The sequence below is a fragment of the Aulonocara sp. 'chitande type north' Nkhata Bay genome, linkage group LG22, assembly GCF_057382095.1.
Source record: "Aulonocara sp. 'chitande type north' Nkhata Bay isolate Kocher_YH1m ecotype deep benthic linkage group LG22, A_spYH_male_GT1.1, whole genome shotgun sequence".
In the NCBI taxonomy this organism is placed as follows: Eukaryota; Metazoa; Chordata; class Actinopteri; order Cichliformes; family Cichlidae; genus Aulonocara; species Aulonocara sp. 'chitande type north' Nkhata Bay.
In genome coordinates, this window is record NC_141364.1 from 16,739,725 (window position 1) to 16,761,578 (window position 21,854).

At 39.0% G+C, this 21,854-nt stretch overlaps 2 protein-coding genes and 1 pseudogene across 4 annotated transcripts in view; 1 reads left to right on the forward strand and 2 right to left on the reverse strand.

Moving 5' to 3' along the window:
• csmd3b (CUB and Sushi multiple domains 3b) overlaps positions 1–21,854 on the forward strand; it is a 414,655-nt gene that overhangs the window by 150,778 nt on the left and 242,023 nt on the right. The window contains exon 4 of the mRNA XM_086281026.1: positions 14,145–14,342. Within this exon, the coding sequence (XP_086137152.1) occupies positions 14,145–14,342 (198 nt within the window). The remainder of the gene's footprint in view (positions 1–14,144; positions 14,343–21,854) is intronic.
• LOC147303941 (general transcription factor II-I repeat domain-containing protein 2 pseudogene) lies at positions 2,866–4,299 on the reverse strand (annotated as a pseudogene).
• LOC147303942 (uncharacterized) lies at positions 16,916–19,924 on the reverse strand. 3 transcript variants are annotated; one of them, XR_015126986.1, is made up of 4 exons: positions 19,584–19,924; positions 18,690–18,744; positions 18,340–18,435; positions 16,916–17,773 (listed from the first exon to the last, which is right to left on the reverse strand). XR_015126986.1 is itself a non-coding variant. In XM_086281027.1 (3 exons), the coding sequence occupies exons 1-3, from the start codon at positions 19,346–19,348 to the stop codon at positions 17,456–17,458; spliced, it is 543 nt and encodes a 180-aa protein (XP_086137153.1). In that variant the 5' UTR covers positions 19,349–19,924; the 3' UTR covers positions 16,916–17,455. The 3 variants fall into 3 exon arrangements, 1 of the variants encoding a protein (XP_086137153.1); XR_015126985.1 differs by having other exon boundaries at positions 19,220–19,924; XM_086281027.1 differs by lacking the exon at positions 18,690–18,744 and having other exon boundaries at positions 19,220–19,924.

The following is a 21,854-nucleotide window of genomic DNA, read 5'->3' on the forward strand; positions in this document are numbered from 1 at the left end:
GGTGGCTGTGAGAAGAGATAAGAGAGGAAGAAAGGGACAGAGGTAGAAGTGAAAGATGAATGTGTGAAACAGAGAAGAAAACTACAGGAAGTAGAAAGCTGATCAGTACTCTTACTAAAATCAGTGCAGGACTCTGACATAAGAGCTAAGGCTAAGACGGAGCTTAATGGTTTACTGATTTTTAGTAATACACACAAGCTTTTCTTCATGCACTGAGAAAATTGTTATTACTTTTGCTTCTCTGTGTTTGCTATTTTGTGTGGTACTTGATGCAGTTCAGTCTGTGTAACATATTTCTTTTAACTGCAGTGAAGTAAATAATCACTGTGCTGGACACGAAGATAATCCACCAGCTATACTTCTCAGCAAAAAGCATATCAAAGAAATCCTCATAACACACAGTGTGTTCCTTTAGCAATGTATCACCATCATCTACAGTAAGTCACTTCAATAAAAGAAAACGTGTCCGTTTCTTGTGTTGCCTGTGTCACTGGACGGTTTACTATTTTGTTTGATCAAGTCTGCTCGAGCATATTTGTTCCAGTCAGAGTCAGCCCTTTTAGGTCAGATCAAATGATAGCTGATGCTGCAGAGTACTGCTTTAGTAAAAGAAAAAAGAAACAAAAGAAGCAACCGCAAACAAACTAGAACTGGATTATGTTCATTTCCGACGCCCACAGCCTGTTAAAACAGGATACATTTTGAGGTAACAGGTGTGTGTGTGGCATGTTTTCTTTTTTCTTTATATGTATGTGTGTCAGTCTAATGAAGTTCTGTTGGCAGGATGTCTTTAGGGAGATATCTAATGGTTTATTGAACCAAACCTCAGAGAAACATTGATCACAGCATCAAGGAGTTACACCCACATGGACTCAAAACACACACACCAATCCTTGTATATGCACGTGCGGTGACATGCACGCAAGAGGCCCACACACAAACACTCACGCTAGAGTGCACGTGAACGACCACACACACACACACACCGGTGAAGTGGAGGTAAAGAGCTTATAATTGACATCCCCATGTTTCTTTGTGAGCAGTCAGACTGCTGTCATTATCTGCTCATTCAATTACATACAGGGAAATTGCAAGCCTGGAAAAAAACCTAAGCACATCTTTTCAACTAACATTTTTAGATGGATACTCCATCCACAAAAATGAGGTAATTGTGTTGGACAGGGTTATTGTCTACCCTCAAAATGAATAACTTGTTTTACCCTGCCACATTAAATTGCATCCTCCCTTGGATGGGTCTAATTCTGGCATATGGAAATTTGTAGTCAGCTGCAATATATTTCAAAGGAAAACCAGGCTACTCACTATATCCGATTATTATGAATGCGGGTTCTTCTTAGTAGTGTTGATTAAATATTATGTCCAATAATTGCATCTACAGCGGCCCCTTTAGTGATATATATGTGATATTTACTGAGCAGTATCGTAAAAAGTAGACGAAGAAGGAGGCATTAATTTAAGCCTAACTACTGGAGAACCCAAAGTTTTCACACCGCCATCCACTCCAGTAATATATCATCATTACTGTGATATTTTAATTGCCAAATAATCAGGTTATGGTAAATTCTGTATCAGAACAGCATTTATGCAGGCCAGCATATGCAACATTTATGGTCAGACAGTATACACTGACACTGGCTGCTGGAAGCTACTTCATGATCTCAATGAACACAGATAATTATTGTTCAGCCTGAACATCAAGGCACCACTATCGCAACCCTCACAGCAGCTTTTACCTTTAGGGAGAGTGGGGTGTGTGCTTGATTGTTTGTGTTCTGGGGTGTAATAAACCCAGAGAGACATTAGTGGTCTGTTGCTCTGAGTCCATAATCTCTGATCTACACTAGAAGTTACAATCATTAGCAACACAGTTGTGTGTATTAACTGATCTTCACAGCTGCCAGATGAGCTAAAGCTTTGAACAACTGTTAGTTTATCTGAGAGCTCTCCATTTTTCCCGCTTTAACTCTGCCTCACAGTCTCTCTGTCTCCCTCTGACATGCGCGCACACACACACACACACACGTTCTGCTACCACTTTGCCCCACGATAAATGTTTTCAGAAGTAATCAAACTTGGGCTATTTTACACATTTGTTGTGAAGTGCACTCACACAACCCAAAAGTAAATTTAAAATGAAAAGAAAATCTTAGCTTTTTAAAAAGATCTTACTATTATCTATTAAGGTAATATTTGAGATAGCAGCAGGCCTAGTACATTTATGAAGTCATTATTTGTAGGACGCTTTCAATTGAAAGATGACTATCCTGAATCCTAAGCCCTATATTTTGTCAATTCAGTTCGTAGAGCCATTCATTTTCTTCACTGCCTAAGCCAGGGGTGGGCAAACTTTTTGATTCGTGGGCCACATTGAGTTCTAACATTTGACAAAGGGGCCGGAACAGGAGTAGATAGATGGCATGCTTTGAAAACATCACCTCATTGGGGGAAAAATACACATCTTGAGATATGGAGAAAACATGTGCTTTAATTTCCAATGAAAATGAAGAAAAGCATTACAATAAAATCTCTGACTTCGAAATGAGCCTTTAAACACTGAAAATCAAATAAATGAACATTTTATTTTAAAGCACTGAAAGTTCTGTTATCCTTCAGGATATCACATCACTCTCCTCCTAACTCTTTTTTTTTTTTTCTTCCAAAAACGGTAGGAGATGCAGCTGTACTTGTCCTGTTCCTTTTATTCAATTTGTTTCCCCGGTGCCAAAAGTCAACAACGACCAGTGCAAGAACGAAACAGTTGCAGCAAGTCAGTCTGTGAAGCGTTATATTTGATCTGCGCGCACTGTTCATTTTAACAACGTGCGTATCACGGAGACACACATTTTAATGGGAGCAGTGTTGTTGGTCTCCTTTTTTAGCCAGCGCATCAAAGTCTGGAGTTAGTTTTGTTGTGGCGATTCTCAGGATTGATCTGAGGTGTAGGTCTGTTAACTTGGATCTGTGGCTGGCTTTGTTGATGTTCATGACGCTGAATGTCTGTTCACACACGAAGGTAGAGCCGAACAAAGCCAACATCATCTGCGCTTTTCGTCTTAGATTTGGAAACGCGGCATCATTGAGTGAAGCATAGAAGTCATTTAGTTTCAGAGAGCTGAATTTCTCTTTTAAGGCAGGGTCGGACTGAAGGTCGATGAGTTCGAGCTGAAGCTCCTCTGGAGCTGTTTCGGGGTCTTGTGACAGAGGAAAGGCCACCAATTGAAGTGACTTGTCAATTTTATCGAAATCCAAAAACCGACGGCAGAATTCTCCGTGCAGTGCATCCAGTGACTCACTGTATTTCTTTACTTTTGCTCCGGCCTCTTTCAGCGTGGCTAGTGTAGGAAAATGAGTGAATGACTTGTTCAAAATCTGCCTGGAGAATAAAGCCAGCTTGGATTTGAAGGCTTTCACGTTTGTGTACATGTCATGCACAAACTGCTCCTTCCCCTGCAGTTTCACATTGAGCTCATTCAAGTGTGAAAATACGTCCGTAGCAAACGCGAAGTCACACATCCAGCTCTTGTTGCTCAGCTCAGGAAATTCCTCAGTCTTGCCCTGTCGCTCCAAAAACACGCCAATCTCCTCTTTGAGCTCCCACACTCGTTGAAACACTTTGCCCAAACTCAACCAGCGGACACGGGAGTGATAAAGCAGGTCCTGGTGATCCGCATCAGTTTCCTCCAGGAACGCAATGAACTGACGGTACTGAAGTCCCCGTGCGCGTATGAAGTTGACGAGTTTCACCACAGGATTCACAACATGATTCAGCTGTAACACCGATTTACATAGAGATTCCTGGTGGATGATGCAGTGGAGGAAAATGACATCCTGGTCAGGGTTTTCATCTTTCACTTTATTCTGGATTCTCCTCAGCAGGCCAACGTTTTTTCCCGTTAAATTTGGAGATCCATCTGTGGTGACGTTAACAAGCTTACTCCAGGGAAGCTTCATGTTTTCGATGGCAGCAGACACCCGTTCAAACAAGTCCTCTCCTCGTGTTTGTCCTTTCAGAGACTCCATTGTCAAAAACTCCTCCGTTATTTCAAAGGTTTCGTTGATTCCTCGGATAAAAATGAGGAGCTGAGCAGTGTCTTTGACATCGTTGCTTTCATCCAGTGCTACAGAATAAAAAGTGAATGACTTCGCCTTTTTGTTTAATATGCTGGTGATATCTTCATCTATTAGTTCTACACGGCGAGTCACTGTCCGCCGTGATAAACTGATTTTCTCAAATTTGTCTTTGGTCTCTGGGCACAAAATACCTGCTGTCTCTACCATACATTCTTTTAAAAACTCACCCTCAGACAGTGGTTTGCTGGCCTTTGCTATTTTGAATGAAAGCATAAAACTGGCCTTGGTACTTGACTCTTGAATGGCAGTTTGACGGTGAAAAAAACTTTGCTGAGCCTTCAAATTAGCTGCCAACTTCTCAGCAGCAGCTTCCCGTTCTTTTGTTGAGAGCTTGCTAGCATAATTTGCGTGCTTTGTGGCAAAGTGACGGCTAATATTATACTCTTTAAAAACCGCCACAGTTTCTTGGCATATCAGGCAAACAGCAGATGATCGGTGTTCAGTGAAAAAATATTTAGTTGTCCACTCCTTTTTGAACACTCGACATTCTCTGTCCACTTTCCTTTTCTTGGGTCTGCTCATCTTCATAGAGGGGCGGTAGGTCACAGGGTAAAGTGCAAACGTGGAGTAATAAGCCTATGCCGCTTCACCTCAACAAAGCCAATATATCTAGAGTGCGCCATCTAGTGAGGAAACATCAGAATTGCAGGGGAAATAAAACATTAACAAGGTTAATTTATTACATTTTTTTCAAGTTTGGCGGGCCGGATCAAAACGTTTAACGGGCCGCACGTGGCCCCCGGGCCGTAGTTCGCCCATGCCTGGCCTAAGCCGTTAGTGTTATGTATTAGATAAGAATTATGTAATGTGATGGGGTTTGAGTACTAGCTGAAATTATTAAAGCGCAACAGCCTTGGATTGTATATTTTAGACCATTATTAGGCTGTACAAATAGGATCAAAAAAAGGTTACATTAAAAACACATAGAAAAGAAAAGAGGTAGCATGTGTATCCCCAGGCAGCATGCACTTTGCACTCTTGTCATCTGTTCTATACAATTTGTGAAATGAAGCTTAGTGTTGACAGCGCTGGTGCAAGAAAGCCCTTAGCACAAATTGTGTGTGTGTGTGTGTGTTTGTGTGTTTTTCCTTATACACTCAAATTACACAATGTATGTCAGTAAAGCTTTTCAACTTGAATCTTCAAGATCTGATGTGTAACTTAAGTGCTGTCTTCCTTGTTTTAGCGTTGTAACTCATAGTTTGGAAGACCATTGTGGCCATCTCATCACCCAGTTAAAACCAAGCAGTTCATCTTTTAACACACATGACCTGCCTTAAAGCTTGCTAGTGCCCTAGTCTTCTCTATTATATGCAACAGTGACATTACAGAAGACATTAAATGATTTGTTAACACATATTTTTGCTTACTCTTACTCTGACATTATATCAACCATGTTAGTTACTAACAATATTAGAACAACTAATTATCCTGTGTATTGTGTCTGTTTTAATTGTTAGAGTACAATGAAAGAGTATGTAGGGCATCTACTGAAATGTAGCCTTTTTTATTTCATGCTTGGCTTACATACTTGCCCTCTGTTTCATTAAGTGCATCTGTTCAACTGTTCTATATAGCAAACAGCTAATCAGTCAACCATATGGCAGCAGCTTAGTGCTTTTAGGCATGCAGGCTTCGTGAGATCACCTGCTGAAGTTCAAAACAAACATACTTGGAGAAGAAAGGTGATTCAAGTGAATTTAAATGCAGCGTTGTTGTTGGTGACAGACAGCTTGGTCTTCAGGAGCTGTTGATCTACAGGGATTTTTCATCGCTAGGATTTATAGAGAATGGTCTGAAAAATATTCAGTAAGCAGTGCTTACTCAGTAAGTGAAAGGAAAAAAATGAAATGAAAATGCCTATTTGATGCCAAGGGTCAGAGGAGAATGGCCAGGCTGCTTGGAGCTGATAGGAAGGCCAGAATAACTCATCCATTTGTTAGCGCCAAGGTGGGCAGAAGTGTAGCTATGAATACACAGCACATCAGTTTCAATTAAATTCAATTTTGTTTGATTTATACAGCGCAAGTAATAGTCGCCTCAAGGTGCCTTATATTGTAAGGTAAGGATCCTACAATAATACAGAAGAAAAGAACCAGATGACCCCCTATGAGCAAGCACTTGGGAACAGTGGGAAGGAAAAACTCTCTTAACATAAAAAAGAAACCTCCAGCAGAACAAAGCTCAGAGTAGATCCAGTAGAGCACTTTTGGGATACAATGGAACAGGACATATGCATCATGGATGTGCAGCTGACAAATCTGGAGCAGGTTTGTGCTACCCTGTCATGTATGGACGAAAATCAAGGTGTCATCATCTTGTTGAATTTAAGCCATGAAGAATTAGGAAAGTTCTGAAGGCAAAAGCCGGGACTACCTAACAGAATGGCTGATTCGCAGATCCAATGGAGATATAAACCAAATTTGCTTTCTATTTACTCTCTCTATTTTATAAGTATTTGCATGCCAGGCTGGCGTTTGATATCAGTGCACATTCAAACAGCCAAAATGCCAGTTCTGGCTCAGAAAACTCTATGTTGGGTACTGAACTGCTCATGTTAGAGAGAAACCACAAATGAAGGTCTCTGGTGTAAAGTCTAATGGCCTACCCATACAAAACATTAAAGAAAATCTTTCTAGCTCTTTCTCAGTTGTATTTTCAATTTTGCTGGATTGCTTTCCAAACATGGCTCTGTCTTAGTCCCTTAGGAGGCAATTAAGCTACCAATGTACTTTTGCAACATGATTAGAACAGACAAATAGTGCCAACATCATCAGGTTGTCAGTTTCACCAAATGCAGAGCTGCGGAGTACTTATGACACTTTCAATATTAAGTGGTCATGTAATCACAACTCAAGTGGATGATTGCTGCAGGATAAAGGTGAAAATGGCCATTACCCTTACACAAACACTGCAGAGCTAGACTCCAGTTCCTATTACTGAGAGGTTTAAAATATATATATATATATATATATATATATGTGTATATATATATATATATATATATATATATATATATATATATATATATATATATATATATATATATATATATATATGTGTATATATATGTGTATATATATATATATATATATATATATATGATTTCTTTTATTAAATTACCAAAATATAAGCGAATATGTGATTAAAAGTAAACAATAATGATAATAAATAAATTTTAAAAAAAATCTGCCATAGACTTGCTGGTCAATTTTAAATGGCTGTATCTGTAGATGGCATCTCTTACCACCACACATACTTCTCTGAATGTAAAATGTATGTTTTTATTAAGGTCTAGGTCATCATCAACCCCAAGCCTATTTATTTTGACACAGTCAGATTGCTTTCTTTGTCACCTTATTGCCAAGACTGTGGAGAACAGTTTTAAACAAAGATAAAAAAATTACATATTTTTAGGACATAATTTAGGATTAGGGTTATCACCAATGATGAGTTGGACCCGAGAGGGTTCAGACAATCTAGTCTCACAGCTTGTCATTTTGACCAGGAAGTGAAATACATATAAATACAGGCCATTTACCATTTACCATTTACCAATGAATGTGAAAATGAATGGCTCGTTTTGTTGCTAGCGGTTCGCCACCGAGAGTCAGTTTGAGGCTGAAAAGGGAATTTGTCTGGAAAAGATCTTAGTCCTACCCCCTGCTGTTCCTCACTTTGGACTGTGGCTGGTAATAGCTGGAAGAGGCCAGAACTGCTGGTACTTGTTGTTCCATTTCCATTATCATATATCATGTCAACTCTCTTCTCTTCGCCATCACAAACGTTATATAGAAGTGTGTGTGGTGGGGGGTGGAGGTGAGGGGGTTACCTTAACTACTCTTTTAAAACAGTGCCCAGCTGTGAACTTCACTTTAGCTCCTTTTGTTTATCACACGCTGTAAGATTTTATTACAAGGACCTACATAGCAGCTCCAATGTTCTTCTTTAACTGCTTTAACACACACATATACACTGTATAGAAATAAATGTAGTTGATACCTACATATACATATAGTCACATAAACAGAAAAGCTTTCTTCTTGGTGTATAACCACATCAAGGAGAAAACTTTTACCATTCATCCCATCACTCTTTGTATTTGCTCAGCTTCTGCTCAGCACGATTCTTTTAACTGCTTTTTTTTCATTCTTTTAATGCTTTTATAGAGAAAGGTGTCACATTTTTCAAATGGTGGATATCTCATCTTGGCATTAATCTTTTCATATTAAAAAGCACAAAGCCATGTAGAATAATTTCACATTATCCCATTCGTGATTGTTAAGCTGTCATAGTTAGAATTTCAGAAAATAACTCGAATCCTAGTATGACAGTTACTTGACAGCTCTGCAGCAACTTTCTAACAATACAGGGATTGTTTGGTGGGAAAGGTTCCACTGTCAATATTATAAATATATGGATGTATTATTTTTGAACAAAATGGGCAAAAACACGTCTGACATTTTTCAACCACAACATTGGATTATTTCCAAAACTACCACATAACCCCTTAAAGTTTTTGTTTGTACAATCAAGGACACATTAACAATTTCAATCACATACCTGCTTGCGACTCTGATGCATGCTACCACAAGCAGCATTTTATTTTAGAATTAAGATTATAATCGTTTAATTAATCCAGACAGATGTACATGGAGTGCTGTCAAAAGTCTTGAGCAACCCGTCATTTCTATATAAAGTGCAGCAATTTATGAAAACATAGTGTGTACACAGCCTGATCTCTGTTAAGCAAGGTTTCTTACAATCTGTTTGAGCAACCTTTAGGAATAGTTCTCCAGGCTTCTTGGAGAACATGCAAAGCTCTAAAACGATGTTTTGGATGTTGGCTGCCTCTTGTTCCATTCTCTGTCAACATGATCCTGCTCTGCTTCAGTAACGTTGAGGTCCAAGCTCTGTCGAGGTCAGTCCATTGAGAGTTTTCCATTGTGCGCTTTTTTAAAATTTGTGTCCAGGTACACTTTTATTGCATTGGCACTGTGTTTGGGATAAATGTTGAAAAATGAAGCTGTTGCCAATTAGATGCTTTTCAGATAGTATTACATGGTATTAAAATCTAACTGTATGTTTCTGTGTTCATAATTCCATAATTTTGACAAAATCCCCAACACAATATACTGAAATACAGCACCAAACCTTGACAGAGCCTCCGCTGTGTTTTACAGATGACCGTATCACTGATGTACCTCTCTACTGGCCTCCTCTGTACATACTGACAATGATTATGTGAATCAAATATATAAAAACGAGGGATGACTCGTGATCTTTGCATGCTATTGTAGATTATAAAATAATCTAAAATTGAATGGATAACAAGTGTAGTACAATATAACATAATTTTTTATTTTTTATTTTTTTTATTTTCAAATCCTCTTCCTTCAGTAGCAAGGGCAGTTTCACAGAAGGGTTATCTGTCATGATCCTGGGTCCTTTTGACCCAGCGTTTGTGTACTCTGTTCTGCCCGTGTGTTCCTGTATCTAGTCCGTGTTTTTTAGTTTGTGTCCTTTCATGCGTAGTTCCTGTTTTATTGTGAAGGTCTGCGTCTTATGTGAGTGTTTTCAGTTTGCCTCCCTAGTCTCGTCACGTTAATCACTCCCAGCTGTGTTCCCCACCTGTGTGTAATCTCCCTGTGTTCTCTGAGTGTATTTAAGTTGTGTCTTCTGTCATAGTAGTTGCTGGTTCGTCTGTGTTGTTTCCCCTCGGTCTCCCTGCATCTCTCCTTGTGTATTTCCCCGGACCTCCTTGCATCTTCGTTTGTGGTTTGTTTTGTTAGTTTTACCCAGTTTAGGTTCCAGTTTCATGTTCCCAGTGCCTTTGTTGTTTGTTTTTCCCTTCGTTAATAAATACTCACCTGCACCAGAGCTGCCGCGTCCTGGTCCTAAATATTCCACACGGCTTGCCCCGGCAATGACATTTAACTCCAGCAATTCTAAACCCGTCTCATTTATTTGGTAATGGCAACCTATTGCTGCAGACAGGAAACTGCCAATCACATTTTGCCAAGCTGTATCAGAATGCTAATGTACGCCTCACGTTACAGAAAATTTGACATGAAGAAAAGGATGTATTCAGAACGTCACCTTGTGCAAAATAAAGGTTTGGAAAATAAATGTGCAAAACATTCACGCTGATCTTTAAAAGTAGTAACAACATGTATATTCTGGGCCTGTTATATAAAACTATTTTCTTGTGTTTTTTTTATTTATTCATGATTGCTTAATAGTGCCTCTGCTTGGATTAGAGAAACAGATTAAACAGATAAAATGTGTTTGTTGTGTAAAGTGGCAGCATGATTACACTGTCAGGAGAGGCACACTGTATCATACAGTATGGTTTATGATGTACAACTAAGGCTGTAAAGTGGTGTTAACTTATTAGACAAAAAGTGTTTTATGATACAAGTCCTTCACAAGTCTATAAAAAGAGTTGGTCACAGTGATAAATGAATCAAACTGACAGGCAACTGACTCGGAAGTTGACAGGCGGTAAATCTAAGTGCCCCAGAAGAGACACCTGATTGTTACAGAACTCTCTAAAAACAAAATCTTTTTGTGTTATACATCTTAAAAAAAACTTCAAAATCACATTTTTGGTTTATTTTTTATTTTTTGCCCTTTAATCTATGTATATGATTTCTTACCACATATTCTATGTTTTGCATTCAAGCATTTTACCTTCTACTGTACTCTGTTCAGGTCTGAAACTCAGTTCATCTTGTAAAAAAAATTACTGCTGACTGAGGTGTAAAACCTCTGAACTCCATGAATCACCCCCCCGTCTCTGTGCCTCTGTTTTCCTGTCTTGCTCTCTGTCCCCCTCGCCCACTTCACTGTCCTTCACTCCCCTCACCAGTCTTCCAGTCTGCAGTGCCATTTGTCTCACTAAAAAGTCTAAAAGCATGGCAGCATTCTCTCGTGCTTTTTACCCTCTGCTCAGTTCTTTCCTCCCCACCTCTTCCCCTCTTTCTTGTGCTCTCTGTACTTGGACTCGGCTGTAATTGCTTATCTAGGGAGAAATAAAAGCCAGGTAAATGGTTACATGTGTGAGAATGTGTATGTGTGGTAGAAAGAGAGAAACTGTATAGTCCTTTACATGCAGGCCTTTGAATGTGTGTGTGTGCGCGTGCATGTGTGCGTGTGTGTGTGTGTATGTGTGACAAATGCAGATAGTTCTACAGATGGCCCATAAAAGCAGCAGCTTGTAATGAAGCAACTGAGACTGAAATCATGGTTATGGTAAACTGGGGAGAGACTGAGATAGCGAAAGAGAAGCAGAGATAGCTAAAGAGAGAGAAATGAGAGGAAGAAGAAGTGTGGGTATGAGAGAATAAATAAGAGAGGGCAGGCAGCAATAAACCACTGTGAAGAGCGTGGCATAGCTGCTGGCTACTGAATAAACTAGTGTAATGAAAGTGTGTGATGTTCACAATAAACTAGGTAGGAAAGAATGAAAGGAGGAACAGGGAGATGGACATAAGGGTTGATATATTAGTATGGATAAAACAAGGGAGAAATAGAAAGGAGGGAGGTGTTGTCAAAGGTTTTTTGTTGAGGATAAGGTAGTAAGGGAAGAGAAGGGGGGAATCGATGGATGGAGGTGCAGAGAAGGAGAGGGGTAAAAACAACAGAAGTGGGAATGAAAGCCTAACAAGACAGCAGAAACAGATGGAGTAAAGAAGCTGGACAGAAAATAGTAATAGTGAAAATGGCAAAGGGGGAAACAGTGCAAAAAGATAGATAAATGGAAAAAGTGATGGAGATACCAGTCAAGCTCCAAGTAGCTAAAATGGGAAACTGTTTGTTAGCGTGTGCCCTGGATTGCACTCTGGACCACCAATGTTAATGTTTGTGTGTGTGTTTGGATGAGAGTAAATGTGTGCCTGATAGGATGCTCAACAACAACAAACATCCTGACACCAAGTGGGGCCATGCTGACTGGTAAAATCGATAGGCCAACGGGTCGCAACACTAGGCCAACCTGACATCCAATCACAGTACAGCACAGGGGTTCGCCACAGTGATGGATGACCATGGTTGTGTGTGTGTGTGCGCATGTGCGCTAATGTCCAAGTGTGTCTTGTTAGTGTGTGTTTCCCTGTCACTGTGTGTGTGGAGATAAGGAGAATGGCAATTAGAGGTGTGTGTGTCAGGGAGCTGGCAGGCAGACTTAATGACATGTACACATGCATATACGCATTTAAGAGATATGATAATAACAAAAAGAAAGCTGACAGGTTTATTTTAAAGGAAAATGAAAAGACAGGTTGATTGTGGCCACATAAAAATTCCAAATATAAATGTCCACATAATCACCCGCACTGTGGCTAAAGGGGAAGGAATGGGATGTAATTGAAAAGGTGTGACAGTAAAGTCATTTTATAAATGAATCTATCAGCCGGCCAATTCAAGAGTCATATCATCCGTTCATTTACTGACGTTAAATCTCCTCTACCTGCTTTGTGAATAGTAATTACAAATTATTGCAGTTAGTATGACAGAGAGCTCCCTGCTGCTGTACTAGAGCTTTTTACAAACTTATTTTGGGTATTTTTGCAGTTCGAGGAGTAAAGTGAAAGATTTCCAGAGTTTCTCGTGACATTTAAAGAATACGTGTTGCTATACTGCCACCTCTCATTTGGGAGCATAGTCTTCCTCACCACTGCTGTTGATTTCTGTTTTTCTAATCTTTTCTCTCTTCCTTTAACATTTTGCTTTCTTACCTTTTTTGCTCTCCGTGTCTTAGTAGTTTCATAGTTCTATCTATCATGCTGGGCATCCTGCTCCTTTCCCTCTCTGCCCCACCACCCTCACCAATCCACAGTTCCCTCTCACCCCTATCTGTCTAGTTCCTGCTCCCCCTCCCTAACCCCACATCTGTCTGAACTGTTTCATAGTTGTATCAATCAAGTTCAAACAATAAGACCAGAGTTGCTCCCTGTGCGCCCATCTACTTCCTGTTTTATGGCTTGTAATACCCCTTCTCCCCCTGTCTCGCTCTCTCACTCCCTCTCGCGCTTGTTTGTGCGTCTGTGTTGGCGGATGTTTATAAGCCTATAATTGTGCATACGTCTTTGGCACAGAACTACAAATTAAGCTAGCGGGAAGAGGGGGGATTGAAAAGAAACTTTAGCATTTCCGCCCTTTCTCCGAGGCTGAATTTTCTCTTCTTTGATTGCAAAGGCAATCCAACTGCCCATTTACAGCCATCGTGCTCGGCAGTATGTATTTGTAAAGACCAGTAGGCTCCCAGCTATGTCTGTGCTTGGAGCAATACTCTGGAATAGGCTGTAATGGAGGTATTTAAACTGCATCACCACAATGCAAGTGTCTTGCTTTTCTGACCCCAGAACTGTTTTTAATGACAGACGCAATGGGACCGGGCTGTAACACCATGTCTACACAGAAGACACAGTGTGAGCTGCACATTAGCAGAGCAGCAGCAGCTCTGATTCAGTCACAGTATTGAGCTGTGGGTCACCTGTGTTTTGAAAGCCCTCAGAGCACAACATAAAATAAAATAACCATTGGTGAGACCGTGTGTGTGTGTGTGTGTGTGTGTGTGTAATATACGGGAACTAGAAGCAGAAAAAAACTGTTTGGATTATGGGGGTAAGCATAACTGAAAGGTTCACCTGGACTGATTGAAATTGATCGTCTGTTTAGTTAGATGTGTGTGTGATCTGACAGACTGAATTACATGCATCACTATGGCTGTGGCTACATTGTAGCTTGCCATCACCAGTGTGTGAATGTGTGTGTGAATGGGTGGATGACAGGTTGTGTAAAGCGCTTTGGGGTCCTTAGGGACTAGAAAAGCGCTATACAAATACAGGCCATATAAAAAAGTGGCTGAGCATATTATCTGAGTGATGGCTGAGATAGAAAAATGTATATTTCAATATTTTAATCAAATTAATCCCAAAACAAAACTGATAAAAGCCTTCATCTTTCTCTTTTTCTGTTATCTTTTGCAGAACTGCACAGTTCATCTTGTGGAAACCCTGGTGTCCCACCCAAAGCGGTGCTAAGTGGTGGAGGAAGATTTGCAGTGGGAGACAGTGTGCGGTACAGCTGTGTCCCTGGTTATGTCTTAGATGGTCATGCGACACTCACATGCATCACCAATGCCGGAAATGCCGCCGTCTGGGACTTTCCCGCTCCCATTTGTCGAGGTACGGACTCCACGTGTTTTTGTGTTGTGCGTGTGCAGGCGCGTGTTTATGTGTGTGCATGACTAGATGTGAAGAGTTTTTGTCCAATTTGAAAATAAATTCAAAATCGACCTCTATTTTCAAGATCTTACTACTATACATGTGTCAAATGAAATGGAAAAAAAAAAAAGCTGAAAATGTTCAAAAAGACTCAAGCAATCTTCAAGATAACAGAAATGTTGACCTCTATGTGGAATTTTATGGGGAAAAAAGCTCTTCATATATTTATGTGTACTGTGTTTAAGTGTCCCTGAGAGAAACAGGAAAACAGACAGACTGCATGTGGGCAGAACAAGGCTTGTGTGCATGCATGTGTGCAGGCACAGAGTGACGCAGGCAAGAGTGTGTAAAGTGTGCATATAGTGCGTGTGTGTGTGTGTCAGATCAGTGTGTGGAAGTTTACTGAAGTAGAAGTTTTTAAAATGTTTTAATTATTGCTGTATGCCACACTGCAGCATTTATGTGAATTTATAGCAGACATGCACAGTTTGCTTTAAACATAAGAAATTAAGTGAACAACTGGAAAAACCTGAGTTTGGAGTTTAGGTGTGATTTTTTTTTAATGCAATCCTCTTGATGACTTTGGTTGACTCAGGAAATGACACAATGCATGTCCAAAAAAGATTTTGAATATTTCCTTTAAGGTCCAATTTATAATTAAACATCTCAGATTGTTTTAAACTTGATCAAATCATATAGGGAGGTAATAATATCTATGTTAACCTGCCAGGGATTCCAGGAAGAGCATGTTTGGCTACATCTGGCACACTAACATGATCCAGGTTTTTATGTTACTCAGTGTTCTTCCCCCCCCCCCCCCCCCCTTTTTTTTTTTATTTATAAAGTTTTGCACATGTAATTTGACATATCAGGCCCAATACAGCAAGTACCAACCGATACAAAGATATATATCAAGAGAGATTGTGCCATTAGAATTCGGATGATAACAATAAAACAGAAAAAAGAAAAAAAGGGGAAAAGGAAGAAAAACAAAAAACAACAACCCACACACAGAAAACAACAACAAAAAACCCCAAAAAACCAAAACAACCCCACCCCCCCAAAACCAGAACAAAAGGGAACCCCATGATACAAGTGTTTTCAATGAGTTAAAGTAAATGATAAAAGGCTGCCACATCTGTGAGAACTTATTAACATTTCCTCTGAGTCTGAATTTTATTTTCTCCATTTTAAAGAGAACATAACATCTTCCAGCCAACGTGATCGGGCTGGAGTGTGAGGAGCTTTCCAAGACAGCAAAATTCGGCGTTGTGCCAGCAGTGAAGTGAATATATATATATATATAATATCCAGTTGCTTACGACTAAGGTTTAGGGTGGCATCTTCAGAAACACCAAAAATGGCAACTAGTGGGCATGGTTTGAGAGTAACGCTCAAAACATGAGAGAGCACGTCAAAGTAAAAAGTCCAGTATAATTGAAGTGATGGGCAGGCAAAAAACATACGAGTTAAATCACAGGGGGAGGTGTTGCATCTGTTGCACAGGTCAGGAATGCCGGGGTATATTTTAGATAGTCTAAATCTTGAGAAGTGTAATCTGTATACCGTCTTAAACTGAATAAGGGCGAGTCTTGCACATGAGGCTGAGGAATGAATTTTGTCAATTACTTTGTCCCAGTAACCTTCAACAAACTGAAGACCCAGTTCCTGTTCCCAACTCGAAGCAATTTTCTTGGTTGAGTAATTGCTTGATGCCATAATTAAAGTATATATTTGTGATATTAGAGCCTTACTGTGAGGCTTCAACTGGAATAAGTCTTCCCACCAAGGCTTGAGAGGCTGACTTGAAAACTCTAGCAAGATAGAAGATGCACAGTGTCTTATTTGAAAGTAGTGGAACAAATGGTATGAGGGCAAATCATACAAAGGACAAGTCCTCAAAGAATGACTTAAAGTCCGCTAGCAATGCAGCTCTATGCTCCTCAAGCATTAAGCTAATCTCGGCTGCAGTTACAGGTGCCGCAGATGTCGAGGTTTCTCGGTCTCGGTCTTGTTTGCCCTTTGACTTTGACATTCTTTGGATCTTCAGTAATCGACAAAGGCAAAAGACATCCAAAACTGGGAATCAAAATCTCAAAGAAGTAGGTTCATTAGGTAAATGCTGAGCCGAGTAGCGGAGCGGACCTAAAACACGTCTACCCACACTGTAAAACCTAATAAGTTCACAGAACTCAAAAATTGTTGTGTAACAGATTACACAACAATTTTTTAGTGATGTTTTTAAAAGTTTTAAGTTTAACTAAAATAAAAATTATAGTTGCAGTTGCCTTAAATTACCTCAATGTTAACTCATAAATGTTGATATTCCTCAACTTATAATTAGGGAGTAATAAACTCAAAATGTTCAATATTTTTCAACTTAATTAAGGTGGGAAATACACTCAAAATATTTTACATATTGCAACTCATACGATGTGGGAAATAAACTCAAACTTTTTCATATTTTCTAACTTATAATATGGGAAATAACACTTAAAATCTTCAATATTTTTAAAATACTGTGGGAAATACACTTACAAATAATTCTAAACTGTTTGCCCAGTAAATTATAATCAGCTAAAAGTGTTAGAAAACATGAAAGTAACAACACTAACAATTTAACAACTTTTTATTAAACACAATGTGCTTTTAAAAAGGCACAAACAACAGAGCTCACTCATAAAAAAGTGCTTCATAAATAAAACAAGAGAAAAAGACTCCAAGGGTCTCCATCTCAATTCTAAAATTCAATAACATTTTCAGTATTAACAGCAATTGCAGCTATTAGAACATTGAGGCATTTAACACTTACTGTACCTTGACAGCTGCAGCTCACTTTCTTTTTTAAAAATACATAAAAAAACAGTACTGTTTCCACTGCTGTACTTATAGGGAACAAACATCAAGGCAGTGCATTTACGTATTAGGCAACAGAACATTAAACATGAATAGTGCATGAACTGAACAGTCATTCATCTTAAATGTGAGGTAGGAGAGGCAAATGATTAGGAAAAAAACAAACAAAAAAAAGCTTCCTCAATACTCAGCTCAACAAGTAGTCCATTCTGAGTGATTCACTCATTGAACAAATCATTCTTCAGCATCAGTAGACGCCCTTTCAGTGGTTTGTTGTCCTCAAGGCACATCACAACCTTCTGGATAAATGTGAATGTAAGCTCAAGTTTCTTTGGGTATTGTAGGTCTAGTGCATAGATGTACCCAAAGAGCAGGAGAAATGACTCAGCCAGATTTGTGGGACCATTCACAAGTATTTCATCCTCAACGACAATGCAGATGCTTTCGGGACTGAAGAGGGCCGAATCAGTAGTGTCATCCGTGACAACTGTCAGCAGAGCCACAGGAGTGTCAGTAGGGTCTGGACCATCTGCTGACTGCAAAACAAAAATAATACAAGAATGAGTTCAGCCCCACAAGGACACAAATCATGCTACTGATTAGAGGTGTGAATCTTCATAAGTCACACGTTTCTTTTAGGATTATAATGTCAACGATTTAATTTGATATTGCGATACATCATGATGCATTACAATAATCTTAATTTGGGTTTGGTTTCAAAACATATGTTTAAATAAATGTTTTCAATAATAAATATATGCCAAGATATTTGTTTTTGTTATTTACCAAACATTTCTCTGACCACAACATGGCACCTCCAAAAAAATAGAACACTTGAATTTTAAAAGGGAGAGTTTTTATCTGTGGATTTGTTTTTGTTTAATAATCTTTCAACTATTTTCATGTTTTCTGGTTTATGCGTAACAATCTTCTTGCAATCTTATTCAACAATAGTTGATATATGGGAGAAAACAAGTCAGATGAGGACTGTGTTGAACCTCCTTCCTGATATACACCCTGGTTCTCCTTGAGTTCTGAGTGATGTCATATGTTTGACTGAACAGCTAGGCAAAGGGGTTGATGCTGAGGCCAGTACACTTACATCACAAGTCCTGAATAACGTGGAGGCATCTTCACGCAGGTACACAGGAAGTGCACGAAGGACGAGGGCCCGTCTTGTATTTACATCATGCTGTTCCTAGATGAACATACAATATCTATTAGAATAGTATTTACACAAATGCAGAGTAAAAACAAAGTGTTGGATAGCCATGTTCTGATTGTCATTGTTATAGATCAGGGGTGTCCAAACTTTTTGTGTAACGGGCTAAACTTGTCAATCTAGAAGGGTAACCCAAAAAAATCTAAAAATTTTGAATAATTCAGGGCAAAATTCTCTAGTTTCTTTGTATTTATTTTTTTATTTAAATTAGGACAAATTATAAAACTCACCCACTGACAACTGGTGAAATGTTGACTCTCTGTAGTACTCTTTGCAGTCTGATATCTGTAAACAATATGTGCACAAAGATGACTTATTAATATTCAAAAACATTTTTTGCACAGCACACACACACGTAGTCAGCTGATCTCATCTGATGCAGATCTGCTCCTTGATCAAGTGACATTTGTGTGACGTCGAATCAGCACCGCAGCTGGATGGCCCGATTTACATACCCAGCGCAGCTGATACTCACCACAATAATTTACTAAGATTATATGCACTCCTGTTATTAAGTCCAGTTCAGTCTGTTAATGTTAACCGTTTCAAACTAATGTTGATAGGTGTGTTGCTAAGCTTAATAACTTAAATAACAAACTTGAAATAATAATAATGATAACACACTCATGTTGTTTATTATTGTTCGCTTCATGCTAGCGCGCACACACACACACACACACACACACACACACACACACAGCTCAACAGCGTAAACTACTGACTGTGTAACACGGACAATTATTGAAATAAGTATACTCACAATACGCACGTGCATTACCGGCGAATACGACAACCGGTAGAAACGGACAGTAGAAAGTTTTAGTAGAAAGTTCAAACGCATGGAGCTAGAACTGCCACCGTCAACCTCCCGGGCAAGAATACAATGCATTATGGGAAATGTTGTCCCCCACGGAAAACCGCCAAAACGTTACACCATTCTAATTTGAAATAACATTACGTATTTGTCACATTCGAAAACTTCTAAAATTACAATTACTTGGATTCGAATTCATTTATAATAAATATTCACTGTGCACAAAGTACGAATATATTTCCAGTAAAAAATAAAAAAAGAATGTTTATCGAAATTAAATTTAAACAAAACAAAAACACGTTAGACTTACCAAATTTAGGGCAGTTGATGAAAAAAAATAAGGTGGTGGTCGTGGAGGGTTGAAGTTGGGGACTCTTAATCCACAGGGCTGGCCAAATCTTCCCTGCATCAAGGTAAATTCAAGAGGGCTGACTCAGCTTTCCTGAGGGAGCAACAAGACTCCACCCACCAGAACGTCACTAATATATGCTTCTTAAACTTTTTGAGCGTTCCAAAAAAATTAGCTAAAAAATATTGAGCCCTATTCAATTAAAGCTGCATAAAAGCCAACAGAGCTCAATACTTTATAGTTTGCTCAACTACAAAACGACATTTGAGTGTTATGAGCTTATTAGTTATGAGCTAGGACAACTGTTAGGGATTACAGTGCAGTAAACGCCATTACCGGAAGTTCCCATGTTACTCAGTGTTCTTTGTCCCTCCTTAAATGTACAGTGGACACTGTTGCTGTAAATTGTGTAGAACCTGCAGATCCCTAGCTGCTGACAGCTCATTATTTTACTTTGCCAATCAATGTTGTTGAGTCCCAATGGCTCTTGTTGTCCCTCATTTATAAAACTTTGTGTTGAAAGTTCATGGAAAAGGCAACATAGACACACGTTTCTTGGCAGTTTGAGGAACTAAGGCAATAGTATATCTGAGGTACAATTGACAGTTCAAAGATGTTTCCATATATGTGCAGCCTTAGGAGACCTGAATCAAAAGCACTCTGTTTGTGTCATTTATTGCTGGAGTTATCTACTGAGTTCATATTTGCCGTGGGTCCTAATTAAAAATATCACACACCATCATTTAGGCAGGGGCACTCTGTCACTCATTTTAAAGGACCCAGGCACAGGCATGAAACTAAGTTATTTTATCTATATAATATTTAGATATTGGTTAATTGGGTACACGAATACGTAAGTATAAGTATAAAAGTAAGTATAAGGCCACTTACTTTTGTGAGGGCGTTGTGGTGTGGAAAGAGAACCCAAACACAGGCCTCGCAGGCAGATTGAGGATGTGGATGGTGTTTATTATAAATGTATGGTGAACATAACATGAGACGGGCGGACGGACGGGCTGAATGGCTGGCTGGGCTGAAGTGAACTGAAATGAAAAACTCACACACACAATTGACGATGACAAGACAGTGAACTGCGAGAAACTGAGGGTTTAAATACACTGGCTAATGATGATGATAAGAGACACGTGAGAACACAGCTGAACTGAACAGAACATAATGCATAATGCTAACATAATAAAGCAGGAAACGTGAAAACTAAACCGTGACAAAGTAAGAACTGAAAACACTGGGTCAACAACCCAGGAACCCTGACAACGTTTTAATAAAATATACATTTTCTTTTTTTTTTGTGATCAACATTTTATTGATTTAAAACGGGGTTTGGGGGGGGGGGTACAGACATATACAGCACAACTGTAAACTGCAGTAGCAAAGCAAACATTAGCAAACAAGGCATAGGGACAGCAAAGAAAAGACACAAAAACACAAAGTTAAAACCAATTATTGCCTCTTCCAGGAGATAACTCTGGATGAGAAGATTTTCCAAGCGTCAACAGTCGTGGGTCGAGCTTTATTTAATTTTGCTGTGGTATGTTCAAAACCAATAACACGGATAGACATAGTCTCCAGAATGATTCCATACAAATGTCAGGACAGAACCATTGCTTTGTAATAGTCTTCTTTGCAGAAAATATAAATTTTTTTGAAGTTGAACATCAGGGTAATGTAGGCACAACAGTAACTCACTGGAGTAAAAGTCACTCCACCTTTCATTACTGAGATTAAAATCTATTATTTGTTCATTTTCAAACTCTATATAGGCCCCTATATTTTCAGTGACAGGTATAATCCAGAAAGACCTGTCATTTTTCAGAGATTTAGCTGCAACGGAGGAGTTATATTTCGCTATATATTTCAAAATGTTTTGCATTCACACAGCCCAGCATCATCACACTTTCTCTTTCCTTCACTGTTGAAAGTATGCATTCACTGTGGTACTACTACTAATATTGGTTTTATCCAATCAGATAATATATCTCCAGTTTTCATCAGGCTTCTTTTTTAAAAAAAAGAAAATGATTACAATTATACAGTTTTTATTTTGATAGACAACTGACAGATATAATCCTCAGTCAAGGGCTTATGACCTGTATTTTCCATATAGTCCAGTCTTAATGTCATGCTTTTTTGATTTTTCACGAGAGGAAACATTCAGTTTGTCAACTTAATTATAGGGAGATAATACTGTTATGATTATCTGACATTTAAGTC

Coding starts and splice junctions, on each gene's coding strand:
- LOC147303942 (XM_086281027.1), bottom strand. CDS start 19,348: ATGCATTGTATTCTTGCCCGGGAGGTTGACGGTGGCAGTTCTAGCTCC. Junction 18,436..19,219: donor CGGTAATGCACGTGCGTATT/GTGAGTATACTT, acceptor ATGTTCATCTAG/GAACAGCATGATGTAAATAC. Junction 17,774..18,339: donor CGTTATTCAGGACTTGTGAT/GTAAGTGTACTG, acceptor TTTGTTTTGCAG/TCAGCAGATGGTCCAGACCC.